The following is a 25201-nucleotide window of genomic DNA, read 5'->3' as shown; positions in this document are numbered from 1 at the left end:
GTAGTATGACAGTCTAGGTGCTCCGTTAACAGTTGCCCCCAACATGGATCAACCATGACACAAAAGTACCGCTCCTCACTCCGGCCCCAGTACTGCCCCTCCTTGGCCCAGCATGGGCCTCGATCTGAGCCAAAGCAACAGGCTCATGCAGCTGACAGAAGCAAGAGGCCGAGAGAATGTCCCTCTGAGCATGCACCCCACCCCAGGTGGTGATCCACGTTACCTGGGGGGGGCACGACCCCACTCTCCTCTCCTCCTTCAGCGGCTTGGGCCTTGATCCAGAACTCCGTCAATGGGAATGGCGAGCTCGGGTCGGCGGCTCCGCTCCTCTGGGGCTGCCGGTCTGGGCCGCTACTGTTTCACTCCGAGGGCCCAATGACCTTGCCCTCCTTCCGGCGCTCTCAGTGGATACCGAGACCCGCACTCAGCACTGTGGAGACTTATTTTGATTTTGGTGCACACACTACCCAGGCACTCCTCACCAGCGCCTCTGGTTGCACCACGACACGCACTCTGCGTGTTCGAGACATGTCTCTTCTCCAGTCCACACAATGACCAGGCGCTCTTCGCCAACGCCTTGGCTTGCACCTCAACATGCACCCTGCACGTCTGAGTCTCACCTCTTCTCCCAGTGCACACAACGATCAGGCGGTCTTCACCAACGCCTCGACGTGCACCATGACACGCACCCTACACGTCCGAGACTCAGGTTACTCCTGTGTGCTCACGATCACAAGGCACAACTTCTGAGGGTCTCAAGCTGCAAAAGCACGCGCACACCTCGTTGCTTGGGACTTCTCCAGAAACTTTTATGTTCCTGTGTTTCCAAACAGGGAGCCAGCTCACCTCGGGCCCTTGAGGTTTCAGGACACAGCACAAAGCACAGTCCTGTTCAAGAAGGGTGGGACACCACCCACTGTAATGTCCCTTCAGTCTCTTCCTTAGTAAAAGGTACAAACTGCTGGCCAGCCCCAGATCACGAAGCAAGGTTCAGTACTATCCAGCAGTCTCTTCAGCAACTTCTTCCTTGGCAGAGGTTCTTCTTGACCACGAAAGAGGTCAAAGCCTTTGCAGACTCGACCTGTCCATTTCGCCATTCAAAACTACACCAAATTCTAGGGGTTTCAGTTCTCTTAGTTATACTCCCTCATGTCTTTGAAGTTCATTGTGCTCAGGGGTCCCTGACCCCTGCCTAAATCAGTTCTGGGTGTCTCCCTCCCAGTGTCACCTTTTTCCCTTTGATACTGAGGGTCTGGATCCTTAATCACTCAGCTGGAGATGGGTCAGTTGGTTTCTAGAACCAGCCTAGGCCTTCTCACCTCCCAGGCTTCTCCTCCCCCTATTTTCCAGATGCCAGGCAGCCTGGTGCCATCTCAACCCCTCCCTGGGTCAAGACCTCTCCCAGCTCCTCGCAGCTCTCAGAGCCAGACAGTCAATCTACATTCAGCAGAGACACACAGAAATGCTTCAAGCACAAAACACAGCCACTTTCTAAAAGAGTGGTTTCTGAACACACAGTGACAAAACCACTTTCATAGAAAGATGTGTTATGACCAATGTTACCTCTAATTTGTTTCCTCTGTGTGCGGCTGTGGAGGGTCTCTGTGCGCTGCAACCTTGGCTATGTGCGCCAGGAATCAGACGGCGCGTGTGTGCAGTACCAGGAACCAGACTGTGCGTGTGTGCAGCGCCAAATGTCCCTCCAAACGTTTACTTAAAAAGTGAAAAGATGGTGCATTTTCACACATACAGCGCCACGTTAAGGGTCTTAAGGTCGGTTTGCAAATTGGATAAACACTGGAAAAACACTCTATGACATGAATTGGTTACACAGGCAAGTACACTTCCGGTTTAGAAAAGTGCAAGACTCCAAGGGGCATTTTATCAAGAACGGCGCTAAAATTATACATTTTCACACATACAGCGCCACGTTAAGGGTCTTAAGGTCGGTTTTCAAATTGGATAAACACTCCATGACATGAATTGGTTACACAGGCAAGTACACTTCCGGTTTAGAAAAGCACAAGGCACAGACTCCAAGGGGCATATTATCAAGAACGGCGTTAAAATTATCGCCGCTTTAGCGTCAGGAAACTGCCGCTAAAGCGGCGATAATGGGCTTGATAATATGCCCTTGAGAATTCCAATAGAAGCCCATGTTCTGGTGTGAACCTGGGCTTCTACTGGAATGCTCAAGGACATAATATCAAGCCCATTATCGCCGCTTTAGAGGCAGTTTCCTGCTGCTAAAGCGGCGATAATTTTAACACCGTTCTTGATAATATGCCCCCAATGGTGGTACAATCATAAGATTTTACTAAAGATTCTTAACTGGAGCACTGTTCATTGGGTGGGGAAATTTTGCCCCTTTTGTTACTTGCAGTTTATAAGTTTAATTCCTAATATAGAACAGTAAGCTATTAACTATCAAAGAGCTACATTTCCGTTCATTGCAATGGCAGAAAACCTTCGACAGACCACCCGAGAGGAAGAGTAATATAGCTTTTGATTGTAGGAACATAAGGGTGTTTTTGAACAGTAAATAGAAAAATTCAGCCTTAAATTTAAAAATCTGCATCAAGAGGAATAACCCTCAATCATGTTTTACTTGCAGATAAGTTTAAACAAAACACAGAACAAGGCACAGTAGGGCAGCCGATTCAAGGGAGTTCCTCAAATACTAAAATTGATGCCTATATAACAGCCAACCTCTATACATCTCAAACCACAAAGTGACTAGCTAGAATTCAAGCAATGCATTTTCGACCCCATAACTCCTGCTATGCTGTAGGTACTACGAGGGAGAGGGGCTGCAGCTTGCACCACACGCACTGCAGCCTCGCAGAGTTACTACATTTAATACAGTTAGTGAGAGTGCGTGTGCCAGAGTATGGGAGCGCATGCCTGAATGTGTGTGACTGGCACATTTCCAGTATAAAGCCGGCGCTGGCATAATGTTGATAATTCTTTGCAAGTTAAGGGAAACCCATGGTATGATGGTTCCTACCATTTGAATAAAACTAGCTCAAGCATAATGTTGGCAGCTCCAGGTATCTATGGCACGATGATGCCTAACCCTGGGATAATGCCACCCCCGTCCTGCATAATTGCAAGGCAAAATCCAGCACTGCCAGCAGGAAATAGGAGTCTTTGCCTATGCTCAAACGTGTTTTTGAGTATGTTCTTCATCTATGTTCACACTTTGCTAACATACAAAAAATAGTTATCTAAGAATATAGGCTCTGCGCTGTTCAATCTACTAATCCAAAAACACTTCTGGCATACTCTTTACAACATACAATGCGTTTCAGCTGGGAGCTAGAACATTACATACAGCTACTGATTTTATTGATTAATCCTTTTTATTCAGAAAACCTTTTTTTAGTAAAACACAAATAAAATATGATTCTCCTAAAGTCCATTCATAAAATCCATGCTTGATTTTGACATATTTCACTACTTCTCCGCAGAGGCATGCTCTGTGTACACACGTAAACCATGCCAGCTAAATGATCTTAGGGTATGGTCTTGTAACTTAACAATACAATGTATCAATGTGGTGAGCCTTTTTATGACAACCATTCCTACAAAGCAGAATGTTCCTAACTGCAAAACCCTGGCCTGTATGATGATAATCAAAATAATGTATTCTCAGTATAGCCTGATGGTGCCACAGACTGGACTGCATCATGTTTTGTGTTGGGCTTAAAGGTGCAAATGAGATGAAGTCTAGTTTCTAATGAGGACCTAAAGGTGTAGCACCTGAATGTTGCAATGTTTCAGGATGGAGATAAAAAGTGCAGTTATCGAGCTAATACTCTTGTTTCAGCTACCTCTCAGCAAGGGGCGCACTGTTTGGCAGAGCAGATCACCGTCGCTGTTTGCACGCCCTCATTAGTGCACTTTACTTCAATTGCTTCTTACAGTTTCTTGTAGCTCAAATGGGTGTAATTTCGGATATTTATTTGTTTCCCTATGTTTCATTGCTTGATTTTTGCTCGGGAGAAAATGTCACTCATAGTTGCTAACCTAAAAAGCACAGCAAGTTTAAAAACATAGCGTGTACTTTCAGAAAGTACACGCTGTGTTTTTAAACTTGCTCTACTCTTATGTTAGTAAAGCGCAGTGCGGGGAAGATTGTGGGTTTTTGTTTAAGTATTCATGTTAATCACTGCCCCTTCACGAGCTGTGCTTCAGATGAATACTTAAACAAAAGGCCACAATCTCTCTCGCATCCGCTCTTTACTCAGTCTGCCAAAAATCACACATCAGGCCACTGGAGCCCATAGCACAGCTGCTGCTTGCTGATCCTGAATGACCCGGGCAGCGCATTTCCCCAAGAAAGTCATTTGTTGCAGCCAGGAGCACTCTGGAAGTGACCGGCCCAGCCGTAAACCGAATTACCGCGGCTCAGCTCAGAGTTTTGAGTAAGTTAGTCCCATGGTTCCAGAATGTGCTTTATAGTATGAATAGTGCTTAGCTCGTGATTAATCAGCTGCCCTGTCGTTGAAGTTCTACAATGAACCACACACACGTCACAGTCCCCTATGTGTAAATCTGAGATGTTTAGAATTTACTTGGGAGCAAAGCCTTTCGAATTGAACGATGCAATTATATCTTTTCGCTTCTTGCTGAGCCTCAAGTCAAGTCAAGTCAGGAGCATTTGTATCGCACACATATCACTCACACAAGTCTCATGGCGCTTGCAGACGGCTCTGATAAACGGACCAGGTCTAATTACCAAAAAGCCAGGTCTTCAACTCTTTACGGAATTTACTGTGTTCTGAAATGCTACGAAGGTAGAAAGGCATTTTATTCCAGGACGATGGTGCCAAAAAGGAGAACGAACAGCCTCCTTGCCTAACGGGGTTGATTCTTAATGGGGTCAGCAACGCTGCATCGCTGGAACGTAGCATCCTGGACGGGTGATACCAATGTAACTTTGGCAGCCAGTATTTTGGACCAGTTCCATGCATATGCTTATGAGTAAGACATAGTGTTTTAAAAAGAGTTAGCTTTTTCACCGGGAGCCAGTGAAGAGTGTTTAAACATGCTGCAGAAGGAGATCTATATGGGTGGTCAAGGACCAATCTGGCAGCAGTGTGCTGTAAAACCTGAAGTCTATTTATAAGATCTTCATTTATTGACAGCAATAGTGCGTTGCCATAATCCATTCTATTGATGATCAATCCTTGTGTCAGGGGTTTTCGTGCCTCTCTGGGGAGCCATTTAAAGACCTTTCGTAGGCTACGCATGACACCAAAACAAGTGCCAACAACATGGTTAACATGGCCCCGCATGGATAGACAATCGTCCATGTAGAACCCTAGATTTCGGACCACGTTCTTTGGGGTAGGACATGAGCCAAGCCTAGAAGGCCACCTGTCATGCGACCAATGGTCAATGGCTTTACCAAAGAGCATGATCTCTGACTTGCACCCGTTCAGCTGGAGATGGTTTGATCTCATCCATTTGTCGACATGGGTAAGACAGTTTTTAAAACGTTGCTTGGTGTCATTGGGATCGGGGCCAAAGGTGACCAGAATCTGCGTGTCATCTGCGTAGGATATGACATCAAAACCATGTGATCTGATCACTCAGCCAAAGGGGTCATATAAAGTTTGAAAAGAGTGGGGCTCAAAATAGAGCCCTGAGGAACTCCCATCTTTACTTGTCTTTCACAGGAAATAATGTTTCCCATCTGGACAGTGCTTGTACGTTCTGATAGGTAGCTGATAAACCATTTAAGAGCATTCCCCCTGACACCAACCTCCCAGAGCCTTTGTTCAAGAATCTTATGGGCGATGGTGTCAAAGGCAGCAGACAGATCAAGCAGGACGAGGACAACCGATTGATGTTTATCTAGAGCTAGTCTGATGTTATCAGTGACCTCAATCAGTGCCGTCTCCGTACTGTGCGCCGTTCTAAAGCCGGACTGAGAGGAGTCTAACAGTCCATGGCTCTCAAGATGATTTACCAACTGTTGATTCACAAGAGACTCCAGCATTTTCCCAAAATAGGCAAGTAGTGAAATGGGTCGGTAATTTAGAAGCACCTTGGGGTCAGCTGTCCGCTTCTTTAAAATAGGTCCGAAAAGGATTTATTGAAAAGATCAATCAATCCGTCTAAAACTGGAGGTGTCATAATAAAAAAGAATTTTGAAGGAAAAGGGTCAGCGGGAGAGCCTGATTTTATCTTTAGCATAGCCGAAGTGACAGACTTGTGGTCACATTCTATAAACTCATTTAAAATACCGGAAGGGTCAAGTAGGAGACGGGGCAGTTCTTTGAAATGGATGCAATTGTGTAGGGGTAGAAAATGTTCATAATTTTTTCTTCAAAGAATTCGGATAAAGAGTCGATCCAGTTTTGAGAAGCAGACACAGTAGGCAGATTTGTAGGAACAGTAAATTCTTTTAAAATATGATAACGTTCCCTGGAGGAGTTTTCTGTCATTGTTATCCGATTGATCAAAAAGGATTTTTTGGCCAATTTTATTTAATTCATATAATTATGATGCTGTTTCTTATAGCTTTCACGGTCTACAGGGTTTCTACTTTTTCGCCATAGTCTTTCGGCAGTTCTACACAGACTTTTAGTGGTTTTTAATTGATCAGTAAACCAGGGGGCGACTCTAGTCTTTATCATAATGTTATGTAAAGGGGCAATTATGTCTAGAGTGGTCGAAATGGCTTTATTAAATTGTAGTGCCATATGGTTGACACTTGCTGCTGGGTCTGTCGGGTCAGAACGGACATTTTTTTAAAAAAAGGGATGGAGTTACTTTGCGCCAAGATCTGCGTAACACGTCTTTGCTATCTAAATTATTTTTTTCTTTTAAAACAATGGGAATAGCGAATTTAAATACGTAATGGTCAGTCCATAACAACGGTTCAGGGGGTTCCATAGTTATTCCGGAGGCATTCGAAAAGAGATCCAGTGTGTGGCCGGCGCAATGGGTGGAACCGACCACCAACTGAGCAAGACCAAGGGTACTCATATTAGAGATTAGTTTGTCAGTGTCAGGGTTTAATAGCATTTCTGCATAGTGATTAAAATCTCCAATCAGAAAAAAATTATCAGAAGCTAGGACATGAGGCGCAATAATTTCTAATAGCTGATTTGAGAAATCTCCTTTTATACCGGGGGGTCGTAGATCAGTGCCCCTCTCCAAGAACCATTGGAGAGGCCAGTGATCTTAAAGGTACATATTTCTATTTGACTATGCATTATATTTTCCAAAACAGTAATCATTAAGACACATTTGTAAGCAATTACCAAGCCACCCCCTCTTTTCTCTTTCCTGTCAATTCGGATGATTTCATATTGTGAGGGGAAAGCAATGTGTACATCCGAAGAGGTGTGTTCCTGAAGCCAGGTTTCCGTAATGAAACATATGTCAGGATCAGTTTGGTCTAATAGGCTCCATATCTCTATAGGATGTTTAGAAATGGAGCGTGCATTAAAATAAATTGCTTTGAGAGATCAGGGGGGCGTATTGTGTTGGCTGGGGCCAAAGGAACTATTAGGCACTTTGAGGTCAGTTGGAACAGGAGAACGCCTAATGTCTGGGACCCTCGATAAGTCGGTTTCCCATACGCCTGTGAATTTTCCCGAGGAGGTATTTAAGTCTTTTATTTCTTGACTCGTGTATTGGATAAAGCCCATGGTTTCTCGAGCAAACAAAGCAATATCAAATGAAATGTGGTAAGAAGATGGGAAACTTCTAGGTCCAAGACAGGGGCAAAGCAGAAAATACAGGGGTCCTGGCTTCTGGCTGCGGTCAGGCGCAGACGGGCTTGCCTTTGGCGCACCGCTGCGCGCGTCCGCACCCTTCGCCCAAGTAAATAGATGAGGGACGGAAAAGGCTGGAGTGCTAACCTAAGGCTTCCGGTTGCACACCGGAAGCAGTGCAAGCCCCAAAGTGGCCCTCCGTTCAATCGGCACACGCTGTGACGGACCGGGGTCAGAGGCTACTAACAACCAGGGAAGAGGTTTAAAAGACAGTAAGTGTTGAGTACATTGAAAGTTATAAAAGCAATGTGCAAAGTGCAAATTATTCCAAAGCAGGTGACACAATTAATACTGAAATAATAGATGATACCTCCGCCAGCATTAACAACGTAGCAGCAGCGGCCAGTAACCAAGAGCAGCACTGCGCGTGTCCGCGCCCTTCGCCCAAGTAAATAGATGAGGGACGGAAGAGGCTGGAGTGCTAACCTAAGGCTTCCGGTTGCACACCGGAAGTAGTGCAAGCCCCAAAGTGACCCTCCGTTCAATCGGCACACGTCGTGACGGACCGGGGTCAGAGGCTACTAACAACCAGGGAAGAGGTTTAAAAGACAGTAAATGTCGAGTACATTGAAAGTTATAAAAGCAATGTGCAAAGTGCAAATTATTCCAAATCGGGTGACACAATTCATACTGGAATAATAGATGATACGTCCGCCAGCATTAACAACGTAGCAGCAGCGGCAGTAACCAAGAGCAGCGCTGCGCGTGTCCGCGCCCTTCACCCAAGTAAATAGATGAGGGACGGAAAAGGCTGGAGTGCTAACCTAAGGCTTCCGGTGCTCCGGTGATTTGGCCCTTTCTTAAGACCCCCTCAATAGAGAGCCCCCCTAATAAAATGAAATATATTCACAGCGGATAATTAAAAAAACTTCAAGCACAAAACAACTGGGCAATGAATTATATCCCACTTTACAACCGATGGGATATGTTGCTAAACCTGTCACCAAATGTCTTACTTACCACACTCACTAATACCATTGACTCTTTCATAAATCAACATCTTCCATCAAAATGAATAAAGAAGTCAAACTTTTGAAAAAAGGAACCCATGCTTTCTGAAAAACTGATGCAAGAGAAACAAGCACTTAGAAGGGTTAAACGGTGCTAGCGTAAAAATGACATGCCTACAGAGCACACCAACTATCTCACCTTGCCCAAACAGTACCACAACAAAAAACAAAGGAAGCAAAAAGTATTTTTTTCTCCACATAGGTAAGTAATGCACACACTCTTTCTGGAGAATTTTCTAAATAGTAGGGGAACTCCAAAACCCTATATCCGAAGACAGCACTTTCTCACCATTTCAGTCACTGTGTGAAAAATGGTCCCTCTTGTGTAAGCCAACTGGAGTCTTCAACCACCCATTAAAACACTCCAAACTAAATACTTCCTACAAATCAATTTAGATAAAATTACTGAAATAACGACCATTTTTTCACTTTTATTGACGCTTGAAGTAATGCCATAAGAAGCGAAGATTGAATCTATATTTAAAAAAACATAATTAGACCATTCCACCCTATTTTAAAAGCCCAAACATAACCATCCTTCATTGGCAAAAGCACCAAAAGCAATCCAACTACTCGTTAATAGTGCCAGGGAATGACCTCATACAGCCATCAACTTAATTCCACTGGAACACAAACAAGACCTTACATCACATTACTGCAACTCTGGATCTATCGTCCTTCAAGTACAATATAGATTCCTGCCTAATAATTGGATTAGATAATCGAACATTAAAATTACAGTTAGCACCCTCATGCAACCAAATTCTCAAGAGCCAGTCCCTACTAAACCTTTGGCACCTTGGGTTACTAAATGTCACTATTCTTGTGAGTGTGATGCCACTGAATTGATCATGTGTTGGGGTGGGCTACCAGGCAGTTCCTGAATGTTGAGAGGGTGATTACTAGGACTCTGGCGGGTGTTGGCATTAAGGGTTAGGTTCTCTCTCTGGCCATGGGTGCACACTAGCTATGGCTTCCCACTCCATGGCTTTGGACAGCTGTTTGTGAACCAGCATAGGCTTTTGTTTAAGTATTCATGTTAATCACAGCCCCTTCACGAGCTGTGATTAACATGAATACTTAAACAAAATTCCACAATCTTCCCTGCACCGCGCTTTACTAACTAAAGAGAAGAGCCACTTTAAAAACACAGCGTGTACTTTTCAAAGTACACGCTGTGTTTTTAAACTTGCTGTGCTTTTTAGTTAGTAAAGCGCAGTGAGGGGGAAGATTGTGGGCTTTTGTTTAAGTATTCATGTTAATCACAGCTCGTGAAGGGGCTGTGATTAACATGAATACTTAAACAAAAGCCCACAATCTGCCCGCAAGTGCCGACAGCCGCAAGCCCCCAAGCCCCCAAGCCCCAAAGCCCACCTTACCTTCACTCCCGAGTCCAGGCACACCGCATCCAGGAAGTGGGTGATTTTCGCGCCACTCGCTTTTTTAAAGCAGCGGCGCAATTCACTTGCGGGATGTCGTGTGTGTGTGTGTGCGCAGCATATACGGCAGTGCGCGCTCATATTAATAGAGGTGCGCGTGCGCACCTTAATGGGATCAGTGGTTATGACACTGTGAGTTCATACATACTAAACTTCACCTCTCCCTTTTAAACTTATAGGAAACTAGGCTAACAAACACAACACCCAGCTTCCCCCATTCTGTCCTATGGGCAGAATGGCCTTTCACCAGTGAAAAACGAAATGGAGTGTTTGTCACTGTCAGAACATAACACACATCTCAGTATATGTCCTGCCTTTTACCTACACTGCACCCTGCCCAGAGGTTACCCAGGACCTACCACAGGGGTGCCCACTGTGTACGCAAAAGGGAAAGTTAGGCCTGACAAGGGGTTACACTTGTCAGGACTACATGCTAACTTAGCACTCTGCACGCAGGCCCTACACTGAAGGCCTGAGTTCCCTTCTCTGCACGCCTTTGCATTACTAGCCCTTGCACACACAGTGCACATCACTAGGAACTTTTACTAGTAAGGTAAACATACCAATCAGGGCCAACTAATTACCATTGTACTTTACATAGGGAACCCTTGTACTTTGACACTGATCAGCAGTGGCAAAGTACCCAAAGAATCTAAAAACAAAGGAGATAGAGGCAAAAAGTCAGGGCTAATCACGCCCAGATATGCCAGGTCTAACAGGGATGAAAAATAAAATGGTAATTAATTACATCTTTGGAGAAATTTTTAAGTGGAGCGATGCTTCTCCGCTCAAACGAAGGAACCCCCCTGGTCATGACCAGGCTTATGAGTAGAGCACAACAAAAGAACATCCCCAACAGTGACAGGGAGATAGCACCAATGGAGATAGGTGTACTGGATTTTGGCGTCTCTTGAGATCTTCTAGTTGTGTAAAAACAAGCACTAGTAAAGCTAATAGGTCTCGTCTTCAGGGCCGAAGTATTGGTTTTGACGATGCTTGTTTGTGTTAACATTGTACGTACTTTATTATTAATTAACCACTTGAAAACAGCTGCCAGCTATCTTGGAATGTTAAATTAATAATAAAGTATAAATAGAATTCCAAGATTGTCTGTGGTGCATCAGTACTCATACACCTGCTCGTACACACCTAGGCTGCAATCTTAAAATGCTTTTTGTTGTAATTCATAAGAAAATATATTGCAAGGTGGCCCCCCACGCATGCTAATGGTGACCATCTGGGATTGGGTTTTCCCATGAAGTACAACAAAAACCATTCCAATATTGGCACCCATGTCTATGCATGAGTACACGTTTGAGGTAATGCGCCAGCACCCACCTTGAATTTGTTTTGCTATTCTTCAGCTTACTTTATTTCAACTTACTGTTCAGTGGACGATTGCCATTTTCCAATGGTAAATTAAGATTAAAGGAGGTAGGGGAGCCATGCACAGAAAAAGAAGTGAGCAGAAGGCTGGTAGCAGTGTACTGCTGCTGGGCCCATGCATTTTCTTTGTGGAAAATCGTCAACAAGCATTGGCAAATGCTGCGGTTAACAGAAACTTTGTAAAACGTCTGAAAATTGTATTCAGCTACTCTGGCCCACTTTGGGCTAACAACACCAGCAGGAAGGAGGTCATGGCAGCCAGTAAGGATTTATAGAATAGCTACCATATCACAAAAGAAGTCTCAAGTCCAGTTCCAAACTCTATGGGCAAACAGCCATGACCTTCAATGCAGTGGTCCTGATGTAATGGATACAGGATGCTGAAGATGCTGTTACATGCTGAGGGTGCTGTGCAGTCAACAGCAGCCTTCCTGGGGCTACTCCTCAGCCCTGGTGAGGCGACTTTCCCACAGGGGTTGATGTCCCTCAAATTCCTGGTGAGTCCATCTAAAGTCCAGTTGCCACTGGACTAATGGTCTCTGGTCACAGCAAAACCAGTGATTCCCTTTGGTGAAAGCTAGTATCCATCTTGGGTGACCAAACTGCACCCCACTGACTCTCCAAGGTCCCACAGACTTTGTTGCAACTTTTGAGTCTTAGGACTCAGTTTCCCAGGCTGCAGATCGGCAGTCTGTGGCAATCAAGTGATTGTGGCTACTGGCAAGCCAAGGTGGGCTTCTTCAGCTTTTGTGGCCCTGGGGCTGTAAGAGAAAGTCAGACAACTCACCCTTGGAGATCACCTCTTCTGAATGGGGGTCGGGAGCAACGTTTCCTCATGCCAGGCACCACAGACATAGTCCTCTCTGTAAGCCCAAGGAGCAGCAGGTGCAATTCAGTCTTTGTTGCAGCATCTCGAGCCAGATACAGGGAACAGCAGGGCATTCCTTCTTCAGTCCTTTCTCAAGACCAGATGGGATCTGAGGTCTGGATGCCAGGGGGGCCATATTTAGGCCCAAAAAGTGCCCTTGCAAATGCGGCGGTTACTAACCAATGGACTACCATGTCTCCTCCCGCATGATGATGGTTCCCTGAAATATGTGGCAACTAGCTATCCCAGAGTGCATTATTACGCTCACTCCAAGGATGGTGGAAACCCTCTCTCAGTGTGTGGAGCTTGGTAGCCCACGCTAGATGTGTGGCTACATACCCACGAGAAAACTGGTTTGGCAACTGTTTTCACCTCTCTGTCCCTGATGCCAAACCTTCTATCTGAACAAGAGTGGCCCCTCATGTGTGTGTTTAAAATTTGCCCTTGAAAGTCGACTTCCCCTTTGAAACTTGCATTTTGGGCTCACATCATGTGTGGCTTTGTGTCAGGGAGAGGTAACACTTCTTCCCAAGGCAGACCTCTATTGTTCCCTTTCTTGGGAGTCATTCACATTTTTCCCCAGGAGGGCAGAAGGCTGTCATGGTGCCACCAGTGGTAAACTTGGGCAACAGAGTTGCAACTTTATAAAAGCTACATTTTCTCAAAGGTTACATTACATTCAACTTGGGCACCAAGAGAAGTTTCCAAGAGAAGTTTAATGCAACAATTGTTTTGGTACCTTGAAGTACCAACCTTAGAATCCCCATTCAGATGTTAGCACAGGTGAGTTGTCAGGGTTTAACCCTGCACTCACCAAAGTGGCAAACAGCCCTTCCAGAATAAAAATTACAATTTGAGTTTTTTACAGTTAGAACATTTAATAATACATGCCCCACTTACTACTATAAGGACCCTGCCCTAAGACTTGATAGTCCTACCTTAGGGGTAACGTATATATTAAAAGGGAGGTGTAGACCTTGTCATTGGTTTAAACGGTAAAATCGAGGTAGCAGTTTAAAACTGCTCTTCCAGTCTGCAGTGCCAGGCTGGGAGCCATATTTTACTTTTCACTCTCAGGCTGGCACAATCAGTGCTGCAGTCCCTGGAGTCAATCTCACCTTACAAGCCCTGGGTAGTCCTGGTACCATATGCTAGGGACTTGCAAGCAATTTAACCTATGCCAATTAGGTGGAGGCCAATCCAACATATACTTCTGAGGGTCAGAACACAAGCAGTGGGGTCTGGTTAGCAGGCTTCAGTGCACTTTCAGAGTCGAAAACCCATCAGCATCAGTCCAAAACTGTGGGGGTGATCATGCAAAAAAGATGCATTTCCTTACTGTTAGAAATGGGATTATCGATTTGCTGAGGTATGCACCCAGGTTGGGCAGGAACCACCACTCTAGTCAGGGTATGCTAGATACACAGTAAAAGATAACCTGTGCTCACCCTCTGGTAGCTTGCCAAAAAGCAGCCAGGTTAATCTAAAGAGGCAACGTTTAAAGTATATGTAAAACACACCGCAACACAATGAATGCACCACAAAAAGACTCCAAACAGGTTTAAATAAATAGAGAATACTTATCTGAGTAAAACAAGACCTAAACAACAGAAATCCATTCTGTAGAAGTCGTGATATGAATTTTTGAAGATTACATGCAAAAACAGTGCTTAGAAGTCACTAGCGGTCAAAAAGTTACTTGAGGTCACAAGGAAAAGGTGCAAATCCAAAGTTCAGGCCGGAAACAGGACCCAGGCAGGGTCCACTGAGAAAACACCTTCGATGGAGCAAAGTGTCAACGTTGAGGTCACGATGAGTCGATCTTTTTTACGTATTCGGGTCTCTGCGTCATCAACGACCTTTACCGAGGTTAAGGCAATGCATTGCTGGTGAATTGCGCAGAGCGTCGTTGTCGGGCCGTGCAGGCTGTAAAACCACTGTCGAACAGCTTCTGCGTCGGCATCGAAGGATGATGAGTTGGTTACGATCAGCGTAAGGCTGAAAATGCTTCAGTTTTGTAGCAAAACAGCTGCAGCACCCACTTCTGAGGCCCAGAACTTCAAGAGGGAACCTCAGGAAAGGGTAGGACTCACAGAAGGCAGAGTCCGGAAGCACCAGCAGAATTGTACGGAGTCTTTTGTGTCATTGATACTTCAGAGAACAGGAGACAAGGCAACAGGCTCTTGGAGATCACTTGGAGGGAAGGCATAGTCCAGCACTCCTTCAGCAGAGTCAGAGAGCAGCAGGCAGCAGGGCAACAAGCAGAAAAGCAGTCCTTCCAGAAAAGCAGTCCAGTTGAGTTCTTTAAGCAGCGCAGCAGTCCTTCTGACAGAGGTTCAGTTCAAGATGCAGAAGTGTCTGCTTTTAGGAGGTAAGGGACCCAGTACTTATACTCAAATGTGCCTTTGATGTAGGGGCTGGCTTCAAAGCAGCTCTCTAAAGTGCACAAGGATCCCTTTCAACCCAGTCCTGTCTGCCAGGCTATCTATGTGGGTAAATAAGTGCTTTGTTTGTGGACAGGACACTACCTATTGAAGTGTAAGTGTCATCCCCTCGCATTCCTCTCTGCCCAGGAAGACCCATCAGAATACGAATTAATGCAGATGAGTGCTCAGAATGCAGATCAACCTCATCTTCCTGTGTTTGTGGCTGTCTAGAGGGAATGCACAAAGTGCAGCTGTCACCTACCCCAGGCGTGTATTGGAGACAGGCTGTCAGGCACATAGAGCGATAAGTGCAGAGAAATGTCCACTTTCTAAAAGTGGCATTTCTAAAACAGTAATGTTTAATTCCACTTCACCAGTAGGGGGATTTATCATTACCATTCCAAAGATATGAAACATGAAAAGCTACTCCTCTCTGATCAGGAATTACAGCTTAATAGTGTATTCAGAAATTCCCAATGCTGGCCTATAAGATGGGTAGGCCTCACAGTAGTGAAAATCGAAATAGGCTGTTTGTCACTACTAGGACATGCAAAACATAAAAGTACATGTCCTACCTTTTACATACATAGCACCCTGTCCTTAGGATTACTTAGGGCCTCCTTTAGGGGTGACTTATATGTAGTAAAAGGGGAGTTTAAGGCTTGGCAAGGAGTTTTAAATGGCAAGTAAAAGTGACAGTAAACTGCACACACCAGCGCTGCAGTGGCAGTCTTGAGCCAGGTTTGAAAGGCTATTTTTGTGGGTGGCACAATCAGTACTGGAGACCCACTAGTAGCAGTTGACTTGCAGACCCTGGGCATATGGTATACCACCTTACACGAGGCTTACTAGTAAATCAAATAGACCAATTAAATATAGACCATTGTCACCATGGTTAGGGGCGAAGCGCGTGCACTTTAGCACTGGTTAGCAGTGATAAAGTGCTCAGAGTCCTAAGGCCAAGAAAAAGACTCAGCAAAATGGGGAGGCAAAAGGAAAAAAGTCTAGGGGTAGACCACCCTGGGGATGCCAGGTCTAACACTTACATGGTGATTATGACCTCCTGGATACAGGAAATGCTTTTGACATGGTATGCTGGAACAATTTTGTAAGAGTGCCAGAATACATATATTTTGGTCCCATATGTTTTAGTTTGGTAGGCTATTATAAATGCTGATATTGGCAAGCTTCATGACTAGTGCCATAATATCCAAGACTTGGACATTGAAGAGGGCCACCCATTAGGGCTCATGGCTTTCCTCACTCCTCTTTAGTCTTTGATATACAAACTGCATAGCTTCCAAGTGGGCATAAGAGTGGGCACCACTGAGCAGACTCTCTGGTTGTACCCTAACGACATGTTCATGTCCATCGGAGATTCATTAATAATGGTGGATGGACTGTTGGAGGTACAATACCGATTCAGCTGAATATCAAATTTATAGGTCAATTGGGATACGTCCATTTGGTTCCTGTGGAGAGCATTGGTCCAGGTTGTAGATGCCACATTGCTATCGCAATCACTTAGATGAGACAGTGAAGCATTTAGGTACCGATCTGAACATATCACACTTGTTGAGAAGAAAAGATGTGATCTCATCTAGGTAGAAAGGTAGGCAACTTCCACAAGTAAGTTGTGTTCCTGGTGGCACTGTCCAAAGAAGACTGTTCTGCCTGTTGCCTTTATTTATTCCAGAGCTGCATACGTAAGCACACTGCTAAGCTGGAAGAAGATAAAGGAGCAGGGTAAAGCGAAACATGCTGAAACTTGTACACAAAGAGGGTGGTATGCAGTTGCCATACATGTAGTGCTACTACTTAGCCGCTCAGTTGCAGTTTGTGGTAGGCTAGTTATCAGTTTATGTGAGTGTGCACAGAGGCTTGCTAATGAAGGCAGACTTAAGGAAATGACTGATCACAACAAGACAGAGAGGGGATGACACACTGTGTGTGATGAGAATAGCCGCTCTCCAGTACAGGAAAATACATAGAACCCACAAGCCCACACTTTAAGACTGCCCAATGCCCGATTAAAAAAAAGACACTAAAGACATGAATATGTAATGCTGGATTCTGGGGGTTGTAAGTCCATGAGGTCATCATATACATTACACCTGGCTCCTTAAAGCTTGGCCCAAATTTCCACAAGTATGATCTAGATCCAGCACATTGTCCCCACTACTTTTTGCTTTGCCAATGGAACCCCTGGCTGTGAGACTGCGGAGAGACATGTCACCATGGAGTATAGCAGTAGATTGGCGCACACATGTGGTCTCATAGGTATGCGGATGACGCGCTCCTAGACATTAGACAGCCAGAAGAGGCGATTCCGGTACTCCTAGAGACATTAGCCTCCTTTGGTGCTGCCTCTGACCTCCATATTAACCATCAGAAAACAATACTGTTCCCGCTAGCTGGCCTTGCGCAGGAGTTGCCCCAGGACCTTCCCAAGGTGGGACTGGATTGGGAATGTGACCACTTTAGATGTCTGGGCATTCAGGTAGCCCAGCAGCTAGATGCCCAGTACGAGCTAAACATGGATAGGGTTTTTGCGAGACTAACAACGCTAATATAATTTTAAAACAAGCTTCCATTGTCGGTCATGGAAAGAGTGGCTGTATCAAAAATGGTGATGCTGTCCCACTGCCTGTATGACCTGCAAAATTCCTTCTGCAGTATCCAGAAGTCCACATTTGACACACTAAATGACCTGCTGATCTCACTGGTGTAGGCGTGAGGACGGAGCAGAGTTAAGCTAGAAACGCTCAAACTAGACATGGACGCAGGGGGCCTGGGTTTACCTGGTTTTAGGTTATACTACATCACAGGATTGATATAGAAGTTCGCACAATGGAATAAAAGCTACTGGGAGACTGGATTGATGCATCACGGTTCCAAAGGTTCTTAATGGTGGGCTCAAGGGTCCCCAAAGACTGCCCCCATATAGTATGGCAAGTGGCTGAAGCCTGGGAACAGGCAGTCACACTAGTTCTCCGCAAGGCACCCTACGCTGCAGCGCTCCCGCTCTGGTGGCTATGGGAATTGGAGAGCATTCAGACATCTATAGATATCTCAAAATGATATGGGGGAGGATGCGTATTGGCAGGGTATCTGTATCAAAACAGAACCTTTCTGACCTTTAACGTGGCACGGGATTGGTTCCAGGTACCAGTAGGGCACTTCTTACAGTACACAAAAATCTCGCCAACAGTCCAAGAGATATGGACTACCTTCCCGGAGGAGCAGCAGGAGTCGCACACGTCCAGGCTCTAGCAAGGCCCTCATTTCGCGCATATATAAAGCCTTGAAGGAGGAACGTATGGCTGATTTATCAGCAGACAGTGGAAAATGGGACGAGAACTTACCTATCCCATTGACGGATGGGGAATGGAAAAGTGCTCTAGCACAGGTGATTGAAGCAACAAGTGATGCTAGGTTCAAGCTCATTCAATTCCATTATTTGCATCACATATGTCTGACCCCGGAGCGTAGGGAGTGGTTCAACCCAGGGCTAGTCCCATCCTGTCCCCGCTGTGGCACAGACCCTGCCACATTCCTACATATGGAATTGCATATGATTGCAGTTGTACTGGAATCAGGTGGTGCAGACTCTTCGCTCTGCAACAGCAGTGCAAATAGAAGTCCCCAGAAAGCAGTGCTTGTTGGGCGTATTGTCAACATCAAAGAAAGGGACATGGATACGGCTTACATTTGTGATGTTAGGCTTGGTTCTAGCAAAAAGACGTATTGCAATAAACTGGATCCTCTCTGCGCCCCCAACGCTGGATAGATGGTGCGATGATATGTGTGAGTGGGGTGTGGCGGAAGAATGTCTCCTCAGGGCTGTAAGAGTTGATGAGAATGCCGAGAGAGATCTGACAGAATGGGGACAAATGCTAACAGAAGTGTCCTTGATGACAGCTCAGAGCAACAATGAAACTGCACCTACACAATCACCCACTCACAACGCGCTGGTACCTAGCACAGAAAATGCAAATGGTCCTTCCACACCAACGCTACATTAGTTATGCCAGTATGCATGAAAACCCAGATAACGAGTGCTATTGCTGCTGATCGCTGCCGGGAGGAGGGTGTGCGACAGGGTTAATTCTTCTGTATATGTATTAAGGTCAATATAAAAATTTTAAGTAAACTGCAGTATATAGAAATCCACTAGGTGAGTGGAGCTGAAGGTAGGTTGGCATGTGAATAACCATCACAATCGAATGATGGACATCAAGTAATTTGTATATGACAAATGTTTATGATGTGATATGATGCAATGTTACCAAAAAAAAACAAGCTTTAAAAAAAAAGTTTATCTTTTACCATTTTATTTTTCCGCAACCGGTCCTGAACTAAGTGTCAGGACGGGGCAGGGCCAGCGCTGCCCAGTGGCAGCAGCAGGGAGCTTTGCACTTTAAAATGTGCATGTCTGTTTGGCTTGCCATCTTGAGACAGGCAGCCAGACATGCGCATCTTAAAGTTCTCTAACCTAGCTGTCTTAGATAGCTGGGTAAGAGAAAGCGCAGGCCTCCGGTGCTCTTAGGTGCGCTGGGAGAGTCTGCTCTATCCAATCTTGGCGCTGCTTTCATTCTGTGATTGGGTACTGCAGTTTCCTGCACCGGGAGCTTCTTGCAAGACACACAAGAGATGAGGACATCGTGCTGCGGGGGTAAGTGAATTAATTTTTTTGTGCCCCCCCTATAACTTCCCCACCTCACCACCCTAGGTACAAGCCAGCCACCACTGGTAACGGCTAGGAAGTGTCCTTCTCCCATTTGACCTGGACATGTGCCAGGATTATAACATATTAAAAATTAATAGTTGAGCGGTATTCCCAATATACAAGCATCCAGGCAGAACCCGAACGCTTCCCTATTGCTCATAACCCCCCTGCAAGATAAAAAAAATGGCTAAGAGGGCTGAGCCGCATGCACTGTTACTTGGCAGGAGAAGACAGCAATAAAGTGTCCTAGTAAAAAAAGGCCACAGAATATCACTGGATAAGAGAGGTAGGGGATGGTCAACAGTAGAAGAAGTCCAGCTAAAGATGATACAGAAAGGTGAAAGATAGCAGCGAGCCAGGCTGACTGGCAATTATACATGTATAACCTACTGTTGCCCCCAATATACTGCCTCCCTATTTTTATGATTAGAAGAGGGCACTACATTTGAAATTGGTACATTTTATTTGTGTACCAAGATGACTACGTACTCATAATATGCTTATTTGTGCCGGAAATGAAAATTGCTATGTGTGGTTTGGACAGTGTCTAAAAGGCCTCACACAACTACATTAAGACAGCACAGTGGTCTTCAGTGGTACCACCATTAAACACAATGCAGAACAGAATAATCATCCGACTGGCCAGAAATGATACTTGGCCACCGCGACTCAGTCATGGAAAAACACATGTACCTCTGTAGAAAGACACCTTCAAGATTTAGAAGGACTATACGAGGCCATGCAAATAGAGTAAATGTGTTATACAAATGCTGATAATATAGCAAGACTAGGCACCATAATTTATTGGGTACATAGTAAGAATTTGTTAAGATAGTTGTATCTTAGCAATGCAATAAGTCTAATATTGTGCATTTTTGTCCATGTCATTGTGAAAGGTCAATTGTATGCAAATGTTCTCTCTGCTTCAAGAGGTTTAACATGCCTGGGGGGGAAACCAGGTTTTGCAGCAAGATTTGCAATCGCATTAACACCCGAATCGGAGTTATCAGGAAAGTTGTAATGAGAACTCAAATGAAGTCTCCAGCTTTTACGGTCTGATGGCACACTATGGGAATCACAAAAATGTATTTGGCATGTTCCTTTATAGGGAGCACCCACTATTTTCATCTCACTTAAAGACCTGTCTGCACATATTTCTATATGACTGGTTACAGCCAGCAGCTGTGGGTGCTTCCCGAAGTCTGGTTAGAGCATATTTTTCCAAAGTTAATGCTGCATGCAGTGCAAGACACTGGGCAAGCATATATTTTCAAGTGCTAAAGTTGTCATGCAGAACAATTTACATATTACAGTAACAGTTGAACAAATTAATGTAAGAAGATACGGGCCAGTTTTTAATGTGTTTAATATTTCAAGACTATACATTCCCACTGCTTAATAAGCCTTGCTTTATCACTGGATTCATTTGCTTTAAAATACACCATTTGCCAATCTTTTTTTTAATTTATTTCTCAGAAGAGGGACTCTCCCTAGACCCCAGGTTTGTCCATTGAACTTGTTCACATCACTAACTAGTGTTTTCTATGGGAATGGGTAGAGCCAAAGCAGTCTTGCTTAGTACCCTAGCCATCTTCAGAAGTCAGACTTTCTTAGCAACCCAGAAATTCTCTGAAATAATGTATGAGTTTTCTTTTATGAATGCCTAGACAAACTGAATTTTTAGCCCATTTATCACAGAAATAGTGCTGAAAATCTCACCAAAAAGATGTCAATTTCTTTTTAATTTCTTCACAGGGGAGAACCCACTCGAAACCCCCTTATTGCCGTTGTGCTGGCTCGCTGCGCTCGCTCGCATATGATGATTTGTTTTGCATACGCCACACCAGTTTCAAATTCCACCAGCCGTCACTGATAGATAGATAGATAGATAGATAAGACAGAGAGACAGGGCGAGAGGGAGAGACAGAGAGACAGACAGACAGACAGACAGATAGATAGAGAGACCGATAGATAGAGAGACCGATAGATAGAGAGACCGATAGATAGAGAGACCGATAGATAGAGAGACAGAGAGACAGAGAGACAGAGAGACAGAGAGACAGAGAGATAGATAGATAGATAGATAGATAGATAGATAGATAGATAGATAGATAGATAGATAGATAGATAGATAGATAGATAGATAGATAGATAGATAGATAGATAGATAGATAGATAGATAGATAGATAGATAGATAGATAGATAGATAGATAGATAGAGAAAGTGGCTTAGGAAATTTGTTAGAGAACAAGACCTCTAATGAGAATTTTCCACACCCTTACACAAATTGCAACAGGTCTTTTGACAATGTAACCCCTCACTTCTAGTCTTTGTGTTGGTAAGGGGAAGGATTGTAGAGGCTTTGAGAAGGTAATTCTATTATAGTACAGGTGTTCTTCCTACAACAATGCTACAATGCTTTCTATTAGTACCAGCAAAAATAGTATACAAATGCTTCTAACTTAACATAACAAAAAAAACATTCGCTCTTGAAAGTCAAATGAAACAAAGCAAAGTCAACAACGTAAGAGCAACATTGAGAGTTACATCACCTGTATTTACAGAGACACGGGCTTGGCGGATGACCACCTGTGGTGCTATAGGAGTCGAGGGGCTTCTTTTGTGCAGGCCCTTTGCCACCCGCAGGAGATTTCTGGATGCATCTATCCAGTACAGAAATCGATCTGTCAAGAACACTATGGCTGCTGCTGTAGTATATTCTTTGGCCATAATTGAAGTTTTCAAATAAACCTGGGTAGGATGATAAAATATAAGATATTCCTTTTAAATATCAAGTATCAACGAAGCAACCAGAAAATCTCATACCTAAATATCACTGTTTGGATGGGTGGTTGTCCTAATGTAGGTAACCTCTCTTTAGGTGTTGCCACAAATCTCACATATGAGTGATGGGGGGAAAAGGTGGTGATGGGTAAAGATATTTGTCCCAATCACAAACCTGAAATGAAGGCTGCGCTTTTTAAATTACAAATTGCGGATCACTAGAAGGCATCCTCAAAGTTTGCCTCAGATTGTGAACAGAGGAAAGTCCAAAGTGGTGATTAGAGTTAATAGCACTTATGAAAATTAACCAACATGTATTAGCAGGAAGCAACCCAGGCCATGCAGATTACTTTGGAATGTGTCCTGAATCTCATTAGCACTAGAAACAGGTCCAGCTCTGACACTTACCTGAATCCTGTCCTCCAGCACCCATTCCATTTAAATGTTCCAAATTCATAGCAGAATGGAGGCACAATTGTAGTCAAACATCTAAAAGGTAATGGGAGGAATGCTTGCAATAAGTATAACCATTGGCAGTCTCTCGGGTAGTATTCCGAACATCGTTCTTTGGCCCACCATGCCACCTCAGGTTGGACCCAGCCATTAGCAAATAAGCCTTGACCCTGCTCCACTCGGAACAGTCCAGCCCGAACTGCCAGGCCAGGTCCTCTCTGATCTAGAGCACAAGCAACACAAGACAAGTTTTGCTCAGGTTCAGCTTGCTTCCAGTACTGAGAGACTCATATACTATATTCAATCGTATATATTCTTGGTTGAATCTGATGAGTATGCACTACTTGGTTATCTATTGTGGCTCATATTCTCATGTGTAGACTCACATGGGAACTTTGCTCCAACTACCATTCATGGGTAGTTGCAGTCCCATTTGCCCACTATTGTAGTTACTCATTAGGGATCTCAACCTTTAAACAAATTACAGACCTCTTGATTAGTGGTTCCTGCCCTACCTATGTATCCTGTAGCTAAGGACCCAGTATTGTCCATTTCCTGAGCGAGAACCAGGGCACATGTTGCCCTTATGTACTCGTCGTGGGTCACTTGACGATTTCTACACCCACTAAAAAATGCTGGTCTTTTTTCTGTGTTAGAATAACAGTCCCCCATCCTGATGATAACCTCCCAGTAACCCGAAGGTCGAAACGCCATCTGCTACAAATCTTATACTATCTCTATTGGCCCGCCCTTAAAATAACTTGGAATCGTGTGTGTCTTTTTAGTATATGCACTTGTCACTCTTTCACCACTTGGCTCAGACACGCACAGAGAATAGAAGCAGGCCGTGAGACTTTTCAGTCCCGGTAAATCGTATGAAGAACATTGAAAACAATTTATGAAGTATTATTGTGGCTATACAGGTTTCCAAACGATGACCATAGCTTCTGTGGTCATACAAGCTAGGACCCGAATATCAGTTTAGCGGATGAGGCTGGGCCCCGTATTAATTAACCTTAATTGGTTGACTCATATATTATTGACACCCTCGAGGATCCTATGAAAGGGAGGAGACTGTGTCCCCCCACACAGAGAAATATGAGCAAGCTATATTCTGTGCTTAGAAGTTTTTACTGATAAAGGAGAGATAGCCAAGCCTCCGATCTACCCTAAAGCAGATACAGCTTTTTGGGAGATTTACTATAAGTATTTTGTTAGCCTGAAGAAGGTGGGGAATTACAAGATACCACCGAAACGCGTTGCTTTTTTTATAGACCTGTAGGAAGAATTCATTCAACGAATTGTTATTATAAAGGAGTCTCGGGCTCACGAAGGCATTGGCAATAACTTTGGACTTGAGCAGAAGAAGAAAATTAAATGCTCACTGCATATCCATCTATGAACATTACCATCTTGGTTCATATGTCTTGAGTGCCTTTGACATACAATACATCGTTGTTCATTCACTTCCCTAAGGATCTTTAGGTTCTCCCATTTGGTATGTGGATAATATGTTTTTAATGATTTTATGACATAAATAAAAAATATTTTAGATATTTTTTTTATATTGTATTTTCAGACTCTGTTTGGTGCAAACATTTTGTTCTATTGAGTGAATGTGAGTGATTCGATGTATGCTTCATAAAGAAACCCAAGGGGATCTTTTTCATTTGACATAGTGTCTTTTGTTGGTGTCCTGTCCCCCTTGGTGTAGTGGGACCCCTCTCGCTTATTTGTGTTATTTGAGCTACACACACATGATCAATTATAATTTATTCTTCTCTAAAGCAGTCATGGACCACTTTTTTCATTACTGCATTGTACCCAGGTCTTGTGACGTTTATTGGGTTACCCCATTAATTTGTAATGGTTACCTTTTAAATGGCGCACTGTCAGTGCGCTTCCTGAGGGCTTCTTTGCCTTTGTGCCCATGTCTGTAATATGGCGTGGGTGTAGAGTCAAAGGAATTCCCTGATTTGCATAAGGCACGCCCCTATGCAAAAGAGGGAACACCCTCTGAAGGTAGCGCTGGCGCTTTAAGTGCTCCAGCGCTATTGGTATTAGTGAAGGGGACGCACAAGCATCTGCGCCCCCTTCTATAATACTAAAGTGCCCCGGGGGTGCGCAAAGTGGCACCTACGCCCGTTGCATTCCTGGGGCACTTATTTTAATACGGCTTCAGGTTCTGTTCACAAGAAACACTTTATGTACTGTGATAACAACTGCATCCAGGAAGAGCAAGACTTTAAGTAATGAATTCGATGAGAGAGTGCAGCAACCTGGAATTTACTCATCCTCCCACAAGAAATGTA

General features: G+C 44.3%; 1 protein-coding gene across 1 annotated transcript in view; it reads right to left on the bottom strand.

Annotated features, from left to right (window-relative positions):
- ALPK1 (alpha kinase 1) overlaps positions 1 to 25201 on the bottom strand; it is a 348019-nt gene that overhangs the window by 108657 nt on the left and 214161 nt on the right. The window contains exon 6 of the mRNA XM_085641431.1: positions 22205 to 22403. Within this exon, the coding sequence (XP_085497557.1) occupies positions 22205 to 22403 (199 nt within the window). The remainder of the gene's footprint in view (positions 1 to 22204; positions 22404 to 25201) is intronic.

The sequence above is a fragment of the Triturus cristatus genome, chromosome 2_2 (genome assembly GCF_964204655.1).
Source record: "Triturus cristatus chromosome 2_2, aTriCri1.1, whole genome shotgun sequence".
Classification (NCBI taxonomy): domain Eukaryota; kingdom Metazoa; phylum Chordata; class Amphibia; order Caudata; family Salamandridae; genus Triturus; species Triturus cristatus.
The sequence above is the reverse complement of the archived record's forward strand: the minus strand, read 5'-3'. Positions and strand labels throughout refer to the sequence as shown.